Source organism: Mobula birostris, chromosome 2 (assembly GCF_030028105.1).
Source record: "Mobula birostris isolate sMobBir1 chromosome 2, sMobBir1.hap1, whole genome shotgun sequence".
Taxonomy (NCBI): domain Eukaryota; kingdom Metazoa; phylum Chordata; class Chondrichthyes; order Myliobatiformes; family Myliobatidae; genus Mobula; species Mobula birostris.
Window position 1 is genome coordinate 127757543 of NC_092371.1, and position 18619 is coordinate 127776161.

Below are 18619 nucleotides of genomic sequence, written 5' to 3' on the forward strand. Positions count from 1 at the left end.
CTACTACCCATTGTACTTTCCCCTATTCCTTCTTCACCTTTCCTGCCTAACCCCTCCCCGCTTCCCCTCCCCCAGCCCTTTATCTTTCCCCTTACTGGTTTTTCACCTGGAACCTACCAGCCTTCTCCTTCCCACCCTCTTCTTTACAGGGCCTCTGTCCCTTCCCTCTTCAGTCCTGACGAAGGGTTCCGGCCCAAAACGTTGACTGATCATTTCCACGGATGCTGCCCGACCTGCTGAGTTCATTATAAAGGATGCACTATTGCTTTGTGTAGCTGCCATAAAGTATCTGTTGTTTAAAGCTACAGTTTAAGGCATTGCCACCAGTGCACATTTAGGGGACGGAGCCCATGTAAAAAAAACTTGGACTAATTGCTCAAGGAATATTGATGTAATGACAATATATTGTAATGTGATTCAGGTCCTTGTATGGAATATCCTGTATTCAATCCTGTGAATTTGATGGATCAATACATCTGATTATATATGTGAACATTTTAATCAAGTAAGAGAGCTGCCTACTGCTTTAATCAGAACCCCTAAATGTGAATATACATGAACACTTACACACTCCCTAATATCGATATAAAATACCTTCTGTTTGTTGCATGAATGTTAATGAAGTCTGGTTAGATACCCATACAAAATCAAAAGACAATCCAGTAAAACAGAATTCTCTTGAGAAGACTCTAAGCCCCTTAGGCAGAAAAGGATTTCTAACAAAATGCCATCTCTGATAGAACATGACTGAAAATGAAAATTGAGTGTTTTGTCATATGCACAAGTACATGTATGTGCAAAAGTAATGAAAAACTTAATTGCAGCAGCATCATAGGCACATAGTATCAGATAAGCAACACTCCCAAGAAAAACATAGATTAGGTATAAATTATATGCTATTTTTATGAGAAAGAACACAATTAGAACAAGAAAACCATCAATTTTAGAGCAACAATCAAAGTACCTCTCATATATAAAATACAGAAATATAACTATCCCTCATATATAATGGCATTCTCTCAGGAAATAAGATTCCCTCAAGGACAATAAAATTTCCTCAGACAGAACATGACTCCTTGTGTGCAATGGAATTTCCTCAAATAACAATTGGATTCCCTTAAGTAGAAGTGAACTCAGGAGTTGAACCAGTTTACTTCCATTTAGCTCATGCTTCTTGAATATCACTCATAAAATCAAAAATTCTGCAACCTAAACGAAGCTTGTTCTGTTTGCACACAAACTGCCAATGAATGTCTGCACCACCTCCAGCAATTTATTCTACATTAAAGCTATTGATACAGATCTCAGAGATTTTTTTTTGTTAGTCTTTCAGTGAACTGTTCAAGTGTAGAATCTCTACTCTGTATTTGATTCTGTGAATATAGATGGTAGTCAAAATGAAAAAAATAAATAAAACCTTTGATTTATAAGACACTTTTTATAATTTATTCTATGGTATCTATGCAGTGAATGAGAAGTAGGTGGTTTAACATAGAAGGTTCACCATCCAATCTGCATGCAGCAAGCACTCATAAAGGATATGATGGCATTGGCAAATAACGTTGGTCAAAGAAACAACTTTGCCAGGATGAAGCCCCTGTTTTTCGAGATCTTTCATATCAAACCAAGGGAAGATGTGAAAAATCTTGAAGACCCTCATCTCAACATCACATCTGATCTACACACTCTCTCACCAACATTCCAGAATATCTGTTTGAAGCTGGATCAGGATTTGAACCCACAACCATCTGAATTGCCAGCAAGAATACTACCAACAAAGCCACAGCCAGCTCTAGCAATCCAGTGCTTCGAAGTTTAAGTCCCAAAGTATGAACCCAATAAATTTGTGAACCATCAACAAAGAAATTAGCAAGGAAATTTGCGGATTTCCAAAAGCCTCGGTGGGTTTCATCGTGGGAAGGAAACCCGTTTTGGACTTAAGCACAATGAATCTGTTGTGCAAATTCTCTGATTCTGTGCCTCCCTTACCTAGCCCACATAACAGTTCTAATCATCTCTAAAATGAGCTGCTCACATCATTTAGGTTCATGCTAGCAGCACTAATGGAGGTTGTTGGAAAAAAATAGAAACATTTGAACAGAACAGAAATAAATAGGCCTTTTGAAATGAAGAAGAGGGGAATCTTGCTTACTTACATGGTAGCAGTACAAGCAACATATTCTTCTCCCTACAAGACTGTGCAATTGCAAATAATCCAAATGCTGTCTTCAACATGAATGAGTTGAAAAGGGCCTCTAGGAGGCTGCAAAATAAACATGCAAAAGGACGACAGCAGAGCTGTGTGAAGAACAGTCTTACGTATCCCTTTAATTAAACAGTTGGAGTAAATATACTATAAGATCATAAGACATAGGAACAGAATAAGGACATTTGGCCCATCGAGTCTGCTCCACTATTCATTCATGGCTGATCCTTTTTTAACCCTCTTCAGCCCCACTCTCCGGCCTTCTCCCCGTAACCTTTGATGCTACGTCCAATCATGAAAATATCAAACTCCACCTTAAGTATGCCTAACAACCTGGCCTCCACAGCTCCACAGCTTGGGGTAGTGAAGGTATAATTTTGTCCATCTGTGCTGATCACCCCATCCTTGACCAAGCTGTTCCACCATGAACACGATCTGTTATGACTCAACATGATGCTTTCAGATCAGGTCATGCATAGCTCATACCTCCGCCACACCGCTCAGGTGTGTTTCTGGGGTACAGGGGCTAGCAACCCTGGTGCCTGTTCTATGTACTTGCTACGAGTTATAAATCTAAGCCTCAAACGGACGGATCTAAATGGAAACGACCTACGCCTACCCATCGACTATGTGATAAGGAACTGCGAACCATGGAGGTAAATATACGTGGACTCTGATCAAATATAGGTGAACTTGCCAACCTGTGCACGGAAGAGAAACCTTCCATCATTATTGTTGTTGAAACATTTCTCGACTCATCAGTCCCAGCTTACCATCCCTGGCTACTCAATGTGTTGCTGCAGAGATCAGGAGGGAACATCAGGAGGTGGTATTGCAATACACCATAACCCTAGGAGAGATCCGAAAGACCTAGAACTCATGTGGTTCACCGTGGCTCTTCAATCACAGAAACTACTAATTGGTGCTGTCTACCGACCTCCTAGTGCCAACAATGACGTCCTCGAATACCTGGACAGTAACACCTTCCCCAAGTTGACGGAGTACAGTGCACAGTCTGTGATGCTTATAGGGGACTCCAACGTCCATCACCAAGACTGGCTGGGCAGCCGAACAACTGACAATGCTGGCCGGCGCACACTACAACTAGCTGATAGTCTTGGTCTGCAGCAGATTGTGTCAGACCCAACAAGGGGGGAGTATATCCTTGATCTTGTTATGACGGACCCACCCGTGAAGACAACAGCAATGGCTCAAGTGGGTTCTTCAGACTGTAACCCCGTGCTAGTGAAGTTGGATGTTCCAGTTTACCGTGACCAGCCATACAAGAGAAAAATTTGGTGTTACAACAAAGCCAGCTTTTGGGATATGCGTGGTCATCTTTCATCATCTGACTGGTCTAGCATTCTCAAAGACGAGGACCCTGAGAAGGCTTGCACCAAGCCTACAGAAGTTATATGTGAGGCCATGGACATTCACATTCCCAGCAAAATTGCTACTAAGAAACCGGCGATAAAGTATGGTTTGATGACAAGTGCAGACGAGCAGCAAAGAAGAAACGTCATCTCGACCGCCATCTAAAGAAGTGCAACACCCCTGCTAATAAAGAGAAGTTTGCACAGGCTAGGCAGTCATACAATCGAGCAGAGAGACAGGCCAGAAGAAACCATAACATCAAACTGAAAAATAACTTAACCAGTAGTAACCTTAGCAGCAAGAAGTGGTGGAATGTTGTGTGCTCCCTCTCCGGAAGAACAGGCCACTCTGACATCCCTGTCATTGAGCACAATGGGTCTGTACATCCAACAGCAAAGGATAAGGCCAATGTTTCCTGTTGGGCTTTTGCAGATAAATGTCGGCTCACAAATGCTAATGACCAGCCACCAGATGTCAAGCAAGTTACTACCACCTCGCTCAACAAAATCATCTTCAAACCTAAAGACATCAGGAAAATTATGCAACAGCTTTAGCCTGATAAAGCATCTGGCCCTGACCAGATTCCAGCTAGGGTCTTAAAGGAATACAGTGCAGAACTTGCAAGTCCTCTCTGCCGCCTCTTCCAGCTATGCTTCTCGAGTGGTGTATTCCCAGAACAATGGAAAATAGCATCAGTAACACCAGTACACAAGAGAGATTCCAGAGCTGATCCTACAAATTACCACCCCATATCCTTACTCAGTGTCATCAGCAAGGTAATGGAAGCAGCAGTCCACAAACAAGTTCAGAACTACCTACTCCGTAACAACTTAATTTCAAGCAGGCAGTACGGATTTAGACCTGATCACAGTACAGCTGATCTCCTCACCGCCTTATCTCAAACGTGGAACACCTTCTTAGACAAAGGTGGAGAAGTGTGTCATAGCCCTGGATATCACAGGAGCATTGACAAGGTCTGGCATAATGGACTCTGTGTTAAGCTGAGATCCAAAGGAATATCTGGAAAGCTGCTTAGGTGGCTGCAGAGCTACCTTCATAGACAGACCATCAGTTGTTATCGCTGGTCAGGCTTCTGATTCTTCAACCATCAATGCATCTGTACCACAGGGTTCAATACTTGAGCCGCTTCTGTTTTCCCTCTTTATTGACGATGGTTGATGCATGCAGTAACGAGCTATCCCTTTACGCTGATGACTCCACACTATTTGCACCAATTAGAGCAGGAGAGAGTAATACAGTGGCAGCAGGCCTGAATAGGAATCTTGACAGGATGAAAGCCTGGGCAGACAACTGGAATGTCACCTTTGAGCCGACTAAGTGCAAGGCAATGGTGCTGTCTAGGAAGGGGAATCCATCTAACACCAATCTGTATTTTGGGAACTGCAAACCGGATTTAAAGAAGGAGATAGTAATTCTTGGTGTCAATATGACAGCAAGTTGGTGTGGGATAAACACCTTTCCACCATTTCAAACAAGGCTGGACAAAGGCTTGAAGCTCTGCAGAAAGTAGCATCCAAACTAGACAAAGAGGGCAGAGCCATGGTTTACAAAGCCCAGGTACGAAGTATCATGGAGTATGCCTGCTTATCATGGATGAATGCCTCACAGCGTCCTCAGCCAGTTTGTTTCCATTCAAAGAAAGGCTCTCAGGATTATAGGTGTAGATGAAGCCACAGCTCGTGAGAAGCTAGCCATCAGTAGCTTACACCACAGACGACAGGTTGCTGCAGCTACTGTGCTATACAAAATGCACACCAGCCACAGCCCTGCAGATCTTCACGCCATGCTGCCTTCATCTTATGAGAGACGGCGCACCACACGATCAAGTTTATCTATGCCTGCTCACGCTGTTTCTATGCCTGATGTGAGAACCTACACACTGGACAGAAGCTTCCTTCACTGTGCTATCAGAATTTGGAACAGCCTTCCAGATGCTGTGGTTGGAAACATCTGCGACGATGAGGTCTAAGCCTTCAAGAGTCGAGTGCACAAACACCTATCATCTCTGGGAGGGAATTCACATGCTTCTTCATAAGCTATCATGAAGGGGATCAGGATAGAAATGCTTGGTTGTTGGTAGGTAGGGTTAATACCTGACTTTCAAGAGCACTTGTGAGTTATGTTCCGGCTGGACTTAGTCCTTAAACTGCTGGAGAACAGTGCGGAAAGAACAGGTGCTGTTCTCTCCCGGTAGGGATTAGCTTTTAGTTCCAAGTGCTCCTGCCACGTTTTGTCACCCTGCAACCTTATCCTTCAATCTCTTTGAATTATGGAGGAGAGCATGTGTATAAAAGTCTCTCTCCAGCAGACTTCATCACGATCATCATGACTGCAGTATTTCTACTATTTTTTAATGTTTCTTAATTGTACAAATGATTTTTTTTGTGTTCTATCGCTGAGCAGCAGTGAACCATCTGATTGGCCTATCAGAGTTCTCTTTGGGAACTAGTTGATTTGATCAGTATTTCTGATCTAGCTATTGTTCACAATTGCACTTAATTAAAAAAATTTTTAAAAAAACAAATTACACAGATTCACCGCCCTCTGGCTAAAGAAATTTCTCCACATGTCTGTTATAAATGGATGCCCCTCTATCCTGAGGTCGTACCCTCTTGTCTGAGACTCTCCCACCATGGGAAACATCCTTTCCACATCTACTCTGACTAGACCTTTCAACATTCGAAAGGTTTCAATGAGATCCCTCCCTATCCTTCTAAATTCCAGTGAGTACAGACCCAGAATCATCAAAAGTTCCTCATATGGTAACCCTTCCATTTCCAGAATCATCCTTGTGAACCTCCTCTGGACCTTCTTCAATGTCAGCACATCTTTTCTTCTTTTCTTAGTTAAGGAGCCCTTAACTAAGCTGCCTCCTACCAATCAGCCAATGCTCTAACCATTCTAGTAACTTTCCTGTAATACCATGGGCTCTTAACTTGGTAAGCAGCCTCATGAGAGGCGCCTTGTCAAAGCTCTTCTGAAAATTCAAATATACAACATCTACTGCATACCCCTTTATCTATCCTACTTGTAATCTTCTCAAAGAATTCCAACAGGTTCATCAGGCAATAACTTCCCTTAAGGAAACCATGCTGACTAATTTCATTTCTGCTGCCTCCCTCCTTTCTTAAAGAGTGGAGTGACATTTGCAATTTTCCAGTCCTCCGGAACCATACCAGAGTCCAATGATTCTTGAAAAATCATTACTACTACCTCCACAATCTCTACCGCCACCTCTTTCAGAACTCTCAAGTGCAGTTCTTCTGGTCCAGGTGTCTTACGTACTTTTAAGTCTTTCAGCTTTTTGAGCACCTTCTCCCTTGTAATAATAATAACTGCACTTCTCTTCTCTCACTTCCTTCAACACCTGCCACATTGCTAGTGGCTTCCACAGTAAAGAATGGTGCAAAATACTCATTTAGTTCAGCTGCCATCTTCTTGTCCCCCATTATTATTTCCCTGGCCTCATTTTCCCTCAATATCCATTCTCATCTCTCTTTTATTTTTTATATACTTGAAAAAGCTTCTTCTATTTGCCTTTATAATGTTTCTTAGCTTACTTTCATACTTCATTTTTTCCCTCCCAATGATTCTTTTAGTTGCTTTCTGTAGGTTTTTAAAAGCTTCCAAATCCTCAGTGTTCCCTCTAATTTTTGCTTTGTTTTATGCCCTCTTTTTTGCTTTTACATTAGCTTTGATTTCCTTTGTCAGCACCAGTTGTACTATTTTTTCCATTTAGATTGATAAATAGGTACTTTATTGGTCCCAAAAGAAATTATGGTGTCACAGTAGCATTACAAGTGCACAGATATACAAATATTAGAAGAAAAGTAAGAAAGTATAAAAATTAAGCTGCTTCACACATTTTAATAGGCGGGTTCATCACTTCCCCGGCTATAGATTGACTCATTTTAGAGCCTCATGGTGTGAATGATCTCATATAGTGCTCTTTGGAACAGCACAGTTGTCTTAGTGAGTGAGTGAGTGTTTGTTTTTGGAATACATGTATCCTGCACTTTCCTCATTCTTCCCAGAAACTCAAGCTATTGCTGCTCTGCTGTCATCCCTGCCAGTATCTCCTTCCAGTCTACTTTGGCCAGCTCCTCTCTCATAGCACTGTAATTTCCTTTACTCCACTGAAATACTGCAATGTCAGACTTTACTTTCTCCCTATCAAATTTAAAGTTGAACACATTGTGATCACTCTCCCAAAGGTTCCTTTTTCCTTAAGCTCCCTAATCGCCTCCGGTTCATTACATAACACCCAATCCAGTATAGCTGATCCCCTAGTAGGCTCAATGAGAAACTGCTCTAAACGCCATCTCATAGGCATTCAACAAATTCACTCTCATGAGATTGATTACCAACTTGATTTTCCCAATACATCTGCATGTTAAAATCTCCCATGACTATTGTAACATTGCCCTTTTGACGCCCTTTTTCTATTTCCTGCTGTAATCTGTAGTCTACATCCCAACTACTGTTTGGAGGCTTGTGTATAACTGCCATCAGGGTCCTTGTACCCTTGCAGTTTCTTAACTCAGCCCACATCTTTCTAATTTTCTGATCTTATATCACATCTTTCTAATGATATGATGCCATTCTACCACCCCCCCCCAACACCCTGCCTACTTTCCTATGCCGTCGATACAATGTGTAACTTTGGACATTCAGCTCTCAATAGCAACTGTCCTTCAGCCATGATTCAGTGATGGCCACAACATCATACCTGACAATCTGTACCAGTGCAACAAGATCATCCACTTACTTCTTATATTCCATGCATTGAGATATAGCACTTTGAGTACTGTATTTGCTACCCTTTTTGATTCTGTATCCCTAACACACTGATACTAAACTGCTGGCTGCATTTTTGTCCTATCAACTGCCCACCCCTCCTGACAGTCTGACTGGATGCTACCTTTGCTCTTTTACCATCCATCCTATCCTGAGTCCCTTCACTCCAGTTCCCATCCTCCTACCAAATTCACTTAAACTCTCCGCAACAGCTCTAACAAACTTTCTCACAGGAATATTGTTTTCCCTTGTGTTCAGGTGCAACCTGTCCCTTTTATACCGGTCATACCTCCCCCAGAAGAGATCCCAATAATCCAAGAACTTGAAGCCATGTTCCCTGCACCAGCTTCTCACAATGCATTTATCTGCCAAATCATCCTGTTTCTACCCTCACTGGTGCCTGGCACAGGCAGTAATCGAGAACTTACTACCCTGGAGGTCTTACTTCTCAGCATTCAGACTGGCTCTCTAAATTCTCTCTTTAGGACCTCTTTGCTTTTCCTTCCTATATCATTAGTACCAAAATGTACCAAAACATCTGGCTGCCCGCCCTTCCCCTCCAAAATGCTGTGGACGTGATCCGAGACGTTCCAGACCCTGGCACCTGGGAGGCAACGTACCATCCGGGTGTCCTGTTCCCATCCACAGGATCTCCTGTTTGTACCTCTGACTATTGAGTCTGCTGCCACTACTGCACCCCTCTTCTCCCTCTTTCCCTTCTGCCCCACAGGCCCAATCTCAGTGGCAGTAACCTGGTCTCTGAACTTATGAAGGCAGAACTTTGGAGGGTTGGTTGCACGTAGCAGTGACTCCTTTGTTTGTATCTTCGGAAACGGCTCTATTTTAATATCTCTATTTTTCCCTTTCAGGGTTCTTTTGAAAACTCTGACCTGCAGTTACACGCTGACTACGGTTCTTTGCAGGAATGGGACCCGCTCTTGGGGTTTCACAACTGGCCGTTGTTCAGCATGCCAAGGGCTTGGCCTAAGAGCTCCGCTCACCTTTGGAGGACCAAGTTTTCATGGCTCTGGAGACCGGCGGGGGGGGGGGGAGGTGAGAATCGGAAGCCGGTGTCTGAACAGAAAGACCGGTGTGTCGTTGGAGATGAAAAATCTAAGGCTGTGTGCCCGGAGACCCGAGATCTTTGGGCACAGAGCTCGGAAAAAGTGATGCAATGGACTTTTAACATCGTAAACTAGCAAGTTGTTTTTTATGTCTCCCCTCTTGCTATGAAATGAAGACATCTGTTTCTCCCTAATGAGGGGGAGAGAGAGAGAGCCTGTGGTATGTCAAATGCTGGGTGATGGATGAACAATGTAGACTTTGGAGCACTACAAGTCTGTGTCTTTGCTGTTGCTTTGCTCACACTTGAGTGCTCAGTGGAGGGTGCCGATGCATTTTTTTTGCCGGGGGGGGGGAATTGTTGCTCGCTGCCACTTAAGCGTGGGGGGGGGTGGTTAGCTGGGGGGGTTCTCTGGGGTGCTAACATTTAACTGTTGATCATTCTTTGGGGCACTCCTCTGCTTTTGTAGATGGTTGCGAAGAAAAAGCATTTCAGGATGTATATTGTATACATTTCTCTGACATTAAATGTACCTTTGAAACCTCTGTGGCATTCACCTGGGAGGTCATCCCCCTCAACAGTATCCAAAACGGTATACTTATTATTGAGGGGAATGGTCATATACCTGTGCATTGAGTTGCAGGGATTTAGACAATGGACAATGCAAGCCAGCTGGAGGGCTGAATCATATCTTAAACCACATACACGCAATCCCCATCATTTGAAAGTCCGCAGCTTCAGTACAGATATAAATTTGTCCGATGCAAAACTTAGATAGTTGAGACTGTTTTAATTTTTTGGCGTGATATTGTGTAGGTTGAAAGGCTTGTATTTCTTTTGGAGATATTTTGAACACAAATTAAGTGGGTCTAAGAGCTGATAACAATCAAATTAGCAATACTGGTAGTCAGCTTGTTGACAAGCAGCAGAGGCAAGTGCATTCACAGCCTTCCAGATTGAGAAATGGATAAGGGAGAAAGGGTAGCAAAATGAAGTGGGAGGAGCTGACTGTCATCGCTTTGAAGTGGTAACTGTAGAACAGATGTTATTAATTTGTTCAAGAAAGTAAATGAGGCCTTCTAATGGAAGGGGCATGATGCGGGCATGTGATGGGGATCAAGATGGTAGGTGTTGATTGGATGCATTGACTGTCCCTGAAGGGTTCAAAGAGGTGTGTGAGTTTGAGACATCCAATACACTGAGAAAGTAACGTGTGGAGTTGGGAAACTGGAGATATAGGGGACCTGCACCACTTCTTCAAAAATCAGGTCACATAAGAGCAGACAATGCGACATGTTTACTACAAGATTGGAGCGGTCTGTGCTGATGGTTCAGGGTTTAAATTAGAGCCTGCGTTGGGATTCAGGGGGAAGAAGTAGAGAGAATACAGTCAGAAACAATGAGAAGAATGAATATGATTTCTAATGCAGCAGTCCAAACTTCGTTAACAACATGGAGACACTGGAGAGTGCAGATGCTGGAATTTAAAGCAGAAAAAAAATCTGAAAAATTAGTAACTCCTTTCCTCCCATAGGATCCTTAAGGTTGTCATAGCTGGGAGAGTGGGGTAAAGGGTGGAAGTTCCCACTCCCTATAAATGCTCCCAATGGCATACATCTGAAATACCCTCTAACAACCAAGACCAGCTCCTGGTTTTCTCATGTGGCTGAGCTACTAAACCCAGTGGAACTGTCAACCGACAGGAGAAGGGGCAAAGGTGGATTACTAGTGCCTTAAAACCAGTTGCTTTGGGCAGATGGAGCCTGTCAGCTGTGGTTGGCAGCTCATTTAGGAGAAGAAAAACTCTGATCTCAAATCTCCACTGCCTTGTGGCTGTACCCACGCATGGGGAAAGTTTCAGGAGTAAACCCTGAGGAAAAATCCAGAGCTGGAGCCTCAAAGACAGTCCTACATTAAGTTCAACGCTGACTGGCAACTCCTGCAATGCCACTGGTGCCGAACCATATCGGTCTCTGCCCCTCCTTTGGATTCATCAGCTGTGTAGAGAGGGTTTGATCACAGGAAGGACCCAACATGCATGGTCAACCCCAACCATCCTCCTATAGAATGCTGCTTAATCTGCTGAATTCCTCCAACAGATGGCTTGTCACAAATCTGGAAGGATTTTTCGAATTTTCTTTAGAGAGTGCTGAGCTATTCCCACTGCACAGACAAACAGAAAATAAACAGGACAGGAAGTCTATTGTGTGTTGTACTCTCAGAGGCTGAGTGAAGGTGTTAAACTGAGGCTCGGTGTCATTTCGCAAGAAGATATAAAAGATCCCACAACACCATTTTCAAGAACAACAACGGAGGCACACCAGTATAAGACCAATATTTACTCATTACTCAAAGCCAGTTAAAAATAGCAACTCATTAATGCCATATAAGAAAATGACCATTGCATTTTCTATAGTACAAATGTTCTTTCATTTAAAAAATCATTTAATTGGCTGTAAAACAGGTTTGCAAAAATGAATTAGAGAACCGTAACAAGAGAAAATCTGCAGATGCTGGAAAACACTATGTCATATTGAACTATAAACCATTGCCTAGACCAAACAAACCTGAAGGCAAAGTTGTGGTGCTCTGACACGACTCCAGTATGGTTCCGCACCTGACCTACCACTGTGCACAATCTCCATACCTCATTTAAAAAACAAATATCATTCCCTTGGGGTTACATGTATCTGAAAAATATGGAGAACTTAGTTGAAAAGGATTGATTTAACTTGGAGCACAGTAATTAGCACTAATAATTCAGATATTTAATAAATGACATAATAATATTTACTCCAGGGATCTACATAAAGAGTCTGAATGATTTACATATAGAACATATACAGATACCCAGGGTGATAACAGCTGGGGATCAAACCAAGGAGTGCAAGAAGTTTATAAAGAGAATTATAGGAGTGATTACAACCAAAATCTAATTGAGCAGCTCAGATGATTTACTGTATATATAGAATAATGGACAGCTAGGAGTTAATACAGCTGGAATTGAATCGGCTGTTCAAGGAGTTTATATGTGGACTAATGGCTACCTGGGAGTGATTATAGACTGGGATCTAATGGAGGTGGGGGGAATAAATGGTCACCTGAGATGAACTGATGTTGCAGCCCAACCACAATACAAACCACTGACTTTTTTATTAAACCACTATCTTACACAACCAGCATGGCGTTCTTTTGTTAGTTTTGCTTGCCTCAAGAAAAGTATAGATTTTAAAACATTCTTTGAAAAAACAGCTTTTATTTGCAACTCAAGCAAAAAACTAACATATTAAGAGATCAGAGATCTCCCTTTGAAGACATTCCAAAGCAATGTAAAGTTGTTTCAGTATAATTGCTGTTAGAACATTGAAGATGCCCCAGATAACATGTGAATGGAAACCTATTATACCATTTTATTTTCACCTCCCACCCTGACAGCCTCCATTGCACCTGAACCCACAGTCACCATTGCGAACATAAAATCAGTCTTCCGGAGAGTGAGCCCATGGAAAGCATCTGGCTTGTGCAGATCAGCTGGCAGGGTATTTGCCAAATTTCCAAACTCTCCCCGTTTCAGTCTGAGGTTCCCACCTGCTTTAAGAAGCCCACTGTCATGCTGGTACCCAAGAGCAACAAGTAACATACCTTAATGACTTCCACACTTGGCTCTATCATCCACCAATGTGAAGTGCTTCAAGAGCCTGGTCATGGAATCCATTAACTTCAGCTTCCCAGACAACCTCAACTCATTGCAATTAGCTTATCACTATGTTCTACAGTGAGCAAGATTGCTGTGGCCTAAAACTCTCATTTCTGGAGCATCTGGACAGTAAAGACACCAGCATTAAACTATTGATTAATGACTTACTGATTCAGATGATTACTCCATCTTCAATACTATAATTCCAAGCAAATTCATCTCCAGACTCCTAGACCTGAGATTCAACATATAACCAGATAACAATTACAGCACGGAAACAGGCCACCTCGGCCCTTCTAGTCCATGCCGAACTCTTACTCTCACCTAGTCCCACCTACCTGCACTCAGCCCATAACCCTCCATTCCTTTCCTGCCCAATATCCATCCAATTTAACTTTAAATGACAACATCGAACCTGCCTCAACCAATTCTGCTGGAAGCTCGTTCCACACAGCTACCACTCTCTGAGTAAAGAAGTTCCCCCTCATGTTACCCCTAAACTTTTGCCCTTTAACTCTCAACTCATGTCCTCTTGTTTGAATCTCCCCCACTTCTTCCTTTGCAACTGGATTATTGACTTCCTGACCAACAGATTGCAATCAGTAAGGAAAATCAGCAAACCTCTACCACAATTATTCTGAACACTGGTGCCCCACAAGGCTATGTCCTCAAGCCCCTACTCTACTCCTTGTACACTCATAACTATGTGGTCAGATTCTGCTCTACAAGTTTGCAGGTGTTACCGCCCTTAGTGGGCCATATCCCAAATAATTATGAGTTAGAGTTTAGGAAGGAGAAAGAGAGCCTACTGTCATGATGTCATGAGAGCAACCTTTCTCTTCATGTTAGAAAAACAAAAGAGCTGGTCATTGGGATTATGCATATCACCCTCTTTACATCAGTGATGCTGAGGTCGAAAGTGTTAATAGTGTCACTACGTTCAGATATGGCCCAAGTACGGAGTGAGAGACACTGAAGTGGGTCAATAGTTCACAGACTTTAATGCGAACAGAGTTAGAGGGAAAAGAAAACAATAAACATTAGGGCTAACAAGGCCATTAACTAAAACTCTCAAATGGAAAACGAAGCCAACGCTGCGGCTGAAAGGAATAACTAAGTACAAAATGATTATCACTAGTCTTCAGAGTTAGCTGACACGACAGACCAATTTCTCAGGCAAGGCCGAATGCAAACAGGCACAGAAATGTTGCTGTGCTTTGCTCAAGTTTCGACAAGCACTACGATGAAAAGAATGAATTTGAATTTTTGAATTGAATTGACTTTATTTTTTACATCCTTCGCGTACATGAGTAAAAATCTTTACGTTATGTCTCTGTCTAAATGTGCAATGTGAAATTTATGGGGTTAAATACAATCACAATGAAATAATAATTAGCTGACACATGCATATTCACAAGTGCAATTGCCATATCTGCTGTGCTGCCGAAATGTGGTTGTGACAGAGAGTTTCAAATTCTTAGAAGTAAACATCAGCAATAGCCTGCCTGATCCAACCATGAAGATGCTACTGCCAAGAAAGCTCACCAGCACCTCTACCTCCTCAGAAGGCAAACGAAATATAGCCTGTTCCCTTGACCTTCACCTGTTTTTACTAGTACACCAAAGAAAGCATCCTATCTGATGCATTACGGCTTGGTATGGCAACTGCTCTGCCCGTGACCACAGGGACCTGCTTATGGACATAGCTTAGAATGTCATGGAAATCAACCTCCCCTCCAAGATTTCTGTCTACACTTCTTGCTGCATAATCAGAGACCCCACACATACTAGTCATTCTCTCTTCTCCCCTCCCCCCCACCCATAGCGGGCAGAAAATACAAAAGCTGGAAAGCATGAAAGCGTCAATTCCTGTTATATGACTATTGAACAGTCCCCTAGTATAATAACAGACTCTTGACTCATGATCTATCTCGTTATGACCTTACACCTTATTGCCTACCTGCACTGCACTCTCTCTGTAAATATTAGAGTTTTTACTGTTTATCTTGTACTGCCTCAAAGCACTTGCAATGAACTTGTATGAATGGTATGCAAGACAAGCTTTTCACTGTACCTTGGTAAATATGATAATAATAAATTGATTTTCCTTAAATGTTGTCACCACCTGTAACCTGCACAGCTCATGCAGGCTTTTATTGATATTATATGGTTTGCATCAAAAAAGCTGAGGACTGGCTTTGGTATTGATCAGAAATAGAGTTGGAATAGCCACTTGGCACTTCAGGTTAAAGATAGATGCTTGTTTTTCTTCAGCATTACTACAATTAAAGATGGGAAAGTTGCTGAAGACTCCTCCTACAATTGCCTGGCTAATTCAACAACATGTTGTCGGCAGCATGCATATCTATTGCCCTTTAATGACCTGATAGGTCATTGACAAGCAAAACACAAAATCCAAAATCTGGCAGAGAGCCAAAGATATGGAGACACATGTGCACACACTCCACAGGGGCAAGGTTCCCGTTGCCGATCACTTTAATTCTACTTTTATTCTAAGTGGTCTGCCTGTACTGTTATAATGAGGCCCAACATAAGTTTGAAGAGTAGCGCCACATCATCTGTTTGGGCATATTGCAGCCTTTCACATTCAATATCGAAGTCTACAACTTCGAGTAACTCCCTTTTCATCACAGTGGCTAGTTCCATCCATTTGTAATACTGACCCAGATATTCTACCGTCCACCAGTGTAGTCAGACTTGCCGGACATGAACTATACGTCTTCATTGTCCAGACTTCGTGTTCATTTGTCCGTGTTCTTTCTGTCTTCACATCGGCCAGAGGATACAAAAGCTTGAAAACATACACCACCGGGCTCAAGGACAACTTCTATCTCACTGTTATACGGCACTTCAATGAACTTCTTGTACAACAATGAACTCTTTATCTCTCAACCTATCTCATTGTAGCTCGTGCATCGTATTTATGTACCTGCACTGCAGTTTCCCTGTAACTGTAACGCTTTACTCTGCATTCTGTTACAGGTTTTCCCTTTGTAAGGCCTCGATATGTTTTATGTCTGGAATGATGTCATACATATACTTTTGATATATCTGTACAATCGCATACATATAGTTTTTTGCTGTATCTCAGTACATGTGACAATGATAAACCACTACCAATTAACCAATTTATCCCCTTGCTAATCTTGGCCTCTTCTTATCAGATATACTCAGACATGTCTTATCATTCCTATCTCACGCGGCCTTCAACTTAAAATTAACTTGTTTGTTCTCTCTCTTTTCCAGCGTTCATAAAGAGTTTTCAACCTGAACAGCTTGAACAGCCTAAACCTGAAAAGGAGAACTCCTTTCTCCTGAGCCGATCTGATGATTGTTTCCAGCAGTTTCAGATTTTATTTTCAAAAACATCTGTGGAAGGCAGGAGAGAATGACAGAAGGGGTTATGGTTCAGGGTAGCAACAGGTAGAATGATAGTGGCAGAGGTGTGCAAATGGTTGGCACTGCTGCTTCACATCTCCTTTGACCTGGGTTTGGTCCCAATTTGGGTGTTGCCTGTGTGGATTTTGCACACGCTCCCCTTAATCATGGGATTCCCCTTGGGTGCCTCCACATGCCAAAGACACGTGTGTTATAAGGTTAATTGGTACTGTAAGTTGCCCATGGTCTTAATGGATGGCTGGACAATGATAGATGTGACAGAGTACAAACAGGATTAATGAAGGATTAGCATAAATGGGTTGTTGTTGGTCAGCAGAAAGGCAATGTGTCGAGAGGCATGATCCCATGCTGTATGACTGCATGATCCTCTTGACCCGTAAAAAGATCAACACAAAGTTACGTGCAATTACTAAGAACTATGGAGTTTAGACTCTGAATAGAGAAAGTGATGAAGAGATTCGCTAAAATATTGTCTGGAATGGAGGAATGCTGTTATGAGGAGAGATTGGGTAGGCTGGGTTTATTCTCGTTGGAATGCAAGAGGTAGAGAGGTGATCTTACAAAGATTTATGAAATAATATCATAGGTGAAATTGTCAGCATGTGTTTTCCATGGGCAGGGCAGTCTAGAACTAGAGGGCACAGGTTTAATGTGCTGGGGGGGGGGAATTAAAGGGGCAAATTTTCTCACTCAGAGGGTTGTGGTTATATAGAAAAGATCAGTGGTTAAGGCAGATACAGCTACAATGTTTAACAGATATGGGCAAATGGGACTAACTCAGGAGGACGCCTCAGTGGACATGGCCAAGATGGGCTAAAAGAGTTCATTTCAGCGCTGTACATTGTTATGATTCTTTGAAATTAAAATAAAACTAGAAAACAAATGATCTAAAAGTGTTGATCTAAATGTTAAGTGATAAGATTTAAGGGAACGGAAAATTAAATTCAAACTGGGATTATGAAGCAAAGTGATAAAAACCAAGGAGGCGAAAATAAAAGTTCAAATAAAAGTTTTAATTTTACAAAATACTGGACAATTTCTCAATATAACGAGAAGAATTTAGCAGAAACAATGGAAATACGGAATATTTCACGGGCCTGACCTCTCATCCTGCATCGGTGAAACCCAACGCAGATTGGGGGACGGCTTCGTCGAGCACCTCCGCTCCATCCGCCACAACAGACAGGATCTCCCGGTTGCCACCCACTTCAAATCTGCTTCCCATTCCCATTCAGATATGTCCATACATGGCCTCCTCTACATGAGGCTAAACTCAGGTTGGAGGAGCAACACCTCATATACCGTCTGGGTAGTCTCCAGCCCCTTAGTATGAACATAGAATTCTCCAACTTCCGGTAATTCTCTCCCCCTCCCTTCCCCTATCCCTATTTCACTCTGCCCCCTCCCCCAGCTGCCTATCACCTCCCTCATGGTTCCGCCTCCTTCTACTACCCATTGTGTTTTCCCCTATTCCTTCTTCACTGGTTTTTCACCTGGAACCTACCAGCCTTCTCCTTCCCACCCTCCCCCCACCTTCTTTATAGGGCCTCTGCCCCTTCCCCCTACAGTCCTGACGATGGGTTCCGTCCCGAAATGTTGACTGATCGTTTCCACGGATGCTGCCCGACCTGCTGAGTTCCTCCAGCGTGTGTGAGTGTTGCTTTGATCCCAGCATCTGCAGAGTATTCTGTGTTCTCATACTGCCTGACAACAGTAACCAAGGAAGCGACGCCAGCGCGGAGCAGTGGTTGCCCCGGTAACCAGGCCTGGGACGCTACGGTAAATTGGAGCCTCGGAGCGACGCAGTCATGCAGGCCGACAACCTGCAGCAGCACCTGGACTATGTATCAAGTCAGGGGCTAGTGCTGAGCCCCGAACATAAGGCTGCACTTCAGGTTTCGCTGGAGCTTGTCCGCAGAAACTACAAGTTCCACCAGGTTTACTTCTGGGGCAAGGTGCTGGGCCTGAGCGCCGACTACTTCATCATACACGGTGTCGATCTGAATGAGCTTAAGAGCAGGAAAACCCTTTATAGGTAACC

The 18619-nt window shown here is 42.8% G+C and overlaps 1 protein-coding gene across 8 annotated transcripts in view; it reads left to right on the forward strand.

Moving 5' to 3' along the window:
• Positions 1–18619, forward strand: part of rsph9 (radial spoke head component 9) — a 198308-nt gene that overhangs the window by 127200 nt on the left and 52489 nt on the right. Inside the window, exon 1 of one of the 8 annotated variants that reach the window (XM_072247757.1) lies at positions 18075–18228. The exons of 4 other annotated variants lie outside the window; for them this stretch is intronic. Coding sequence is in view for 2 of the 4 variants with exons in the window: in XM_072247698.1 (XP_072103799.1) it covers positions 18387–18613 (227 nt within the window). In the remaining 2 variants the exon portion in view is untranslated. Of the gene's footprint in view, positions 1–18074; positions 18229–18256; positions 18614–18619 lie in introns of those variants that run through there. 3 more of the 8 variants (XM_072247698.1, XM_072247765.1, XM_072247706.1) reach the window with 3 other exon arrangements.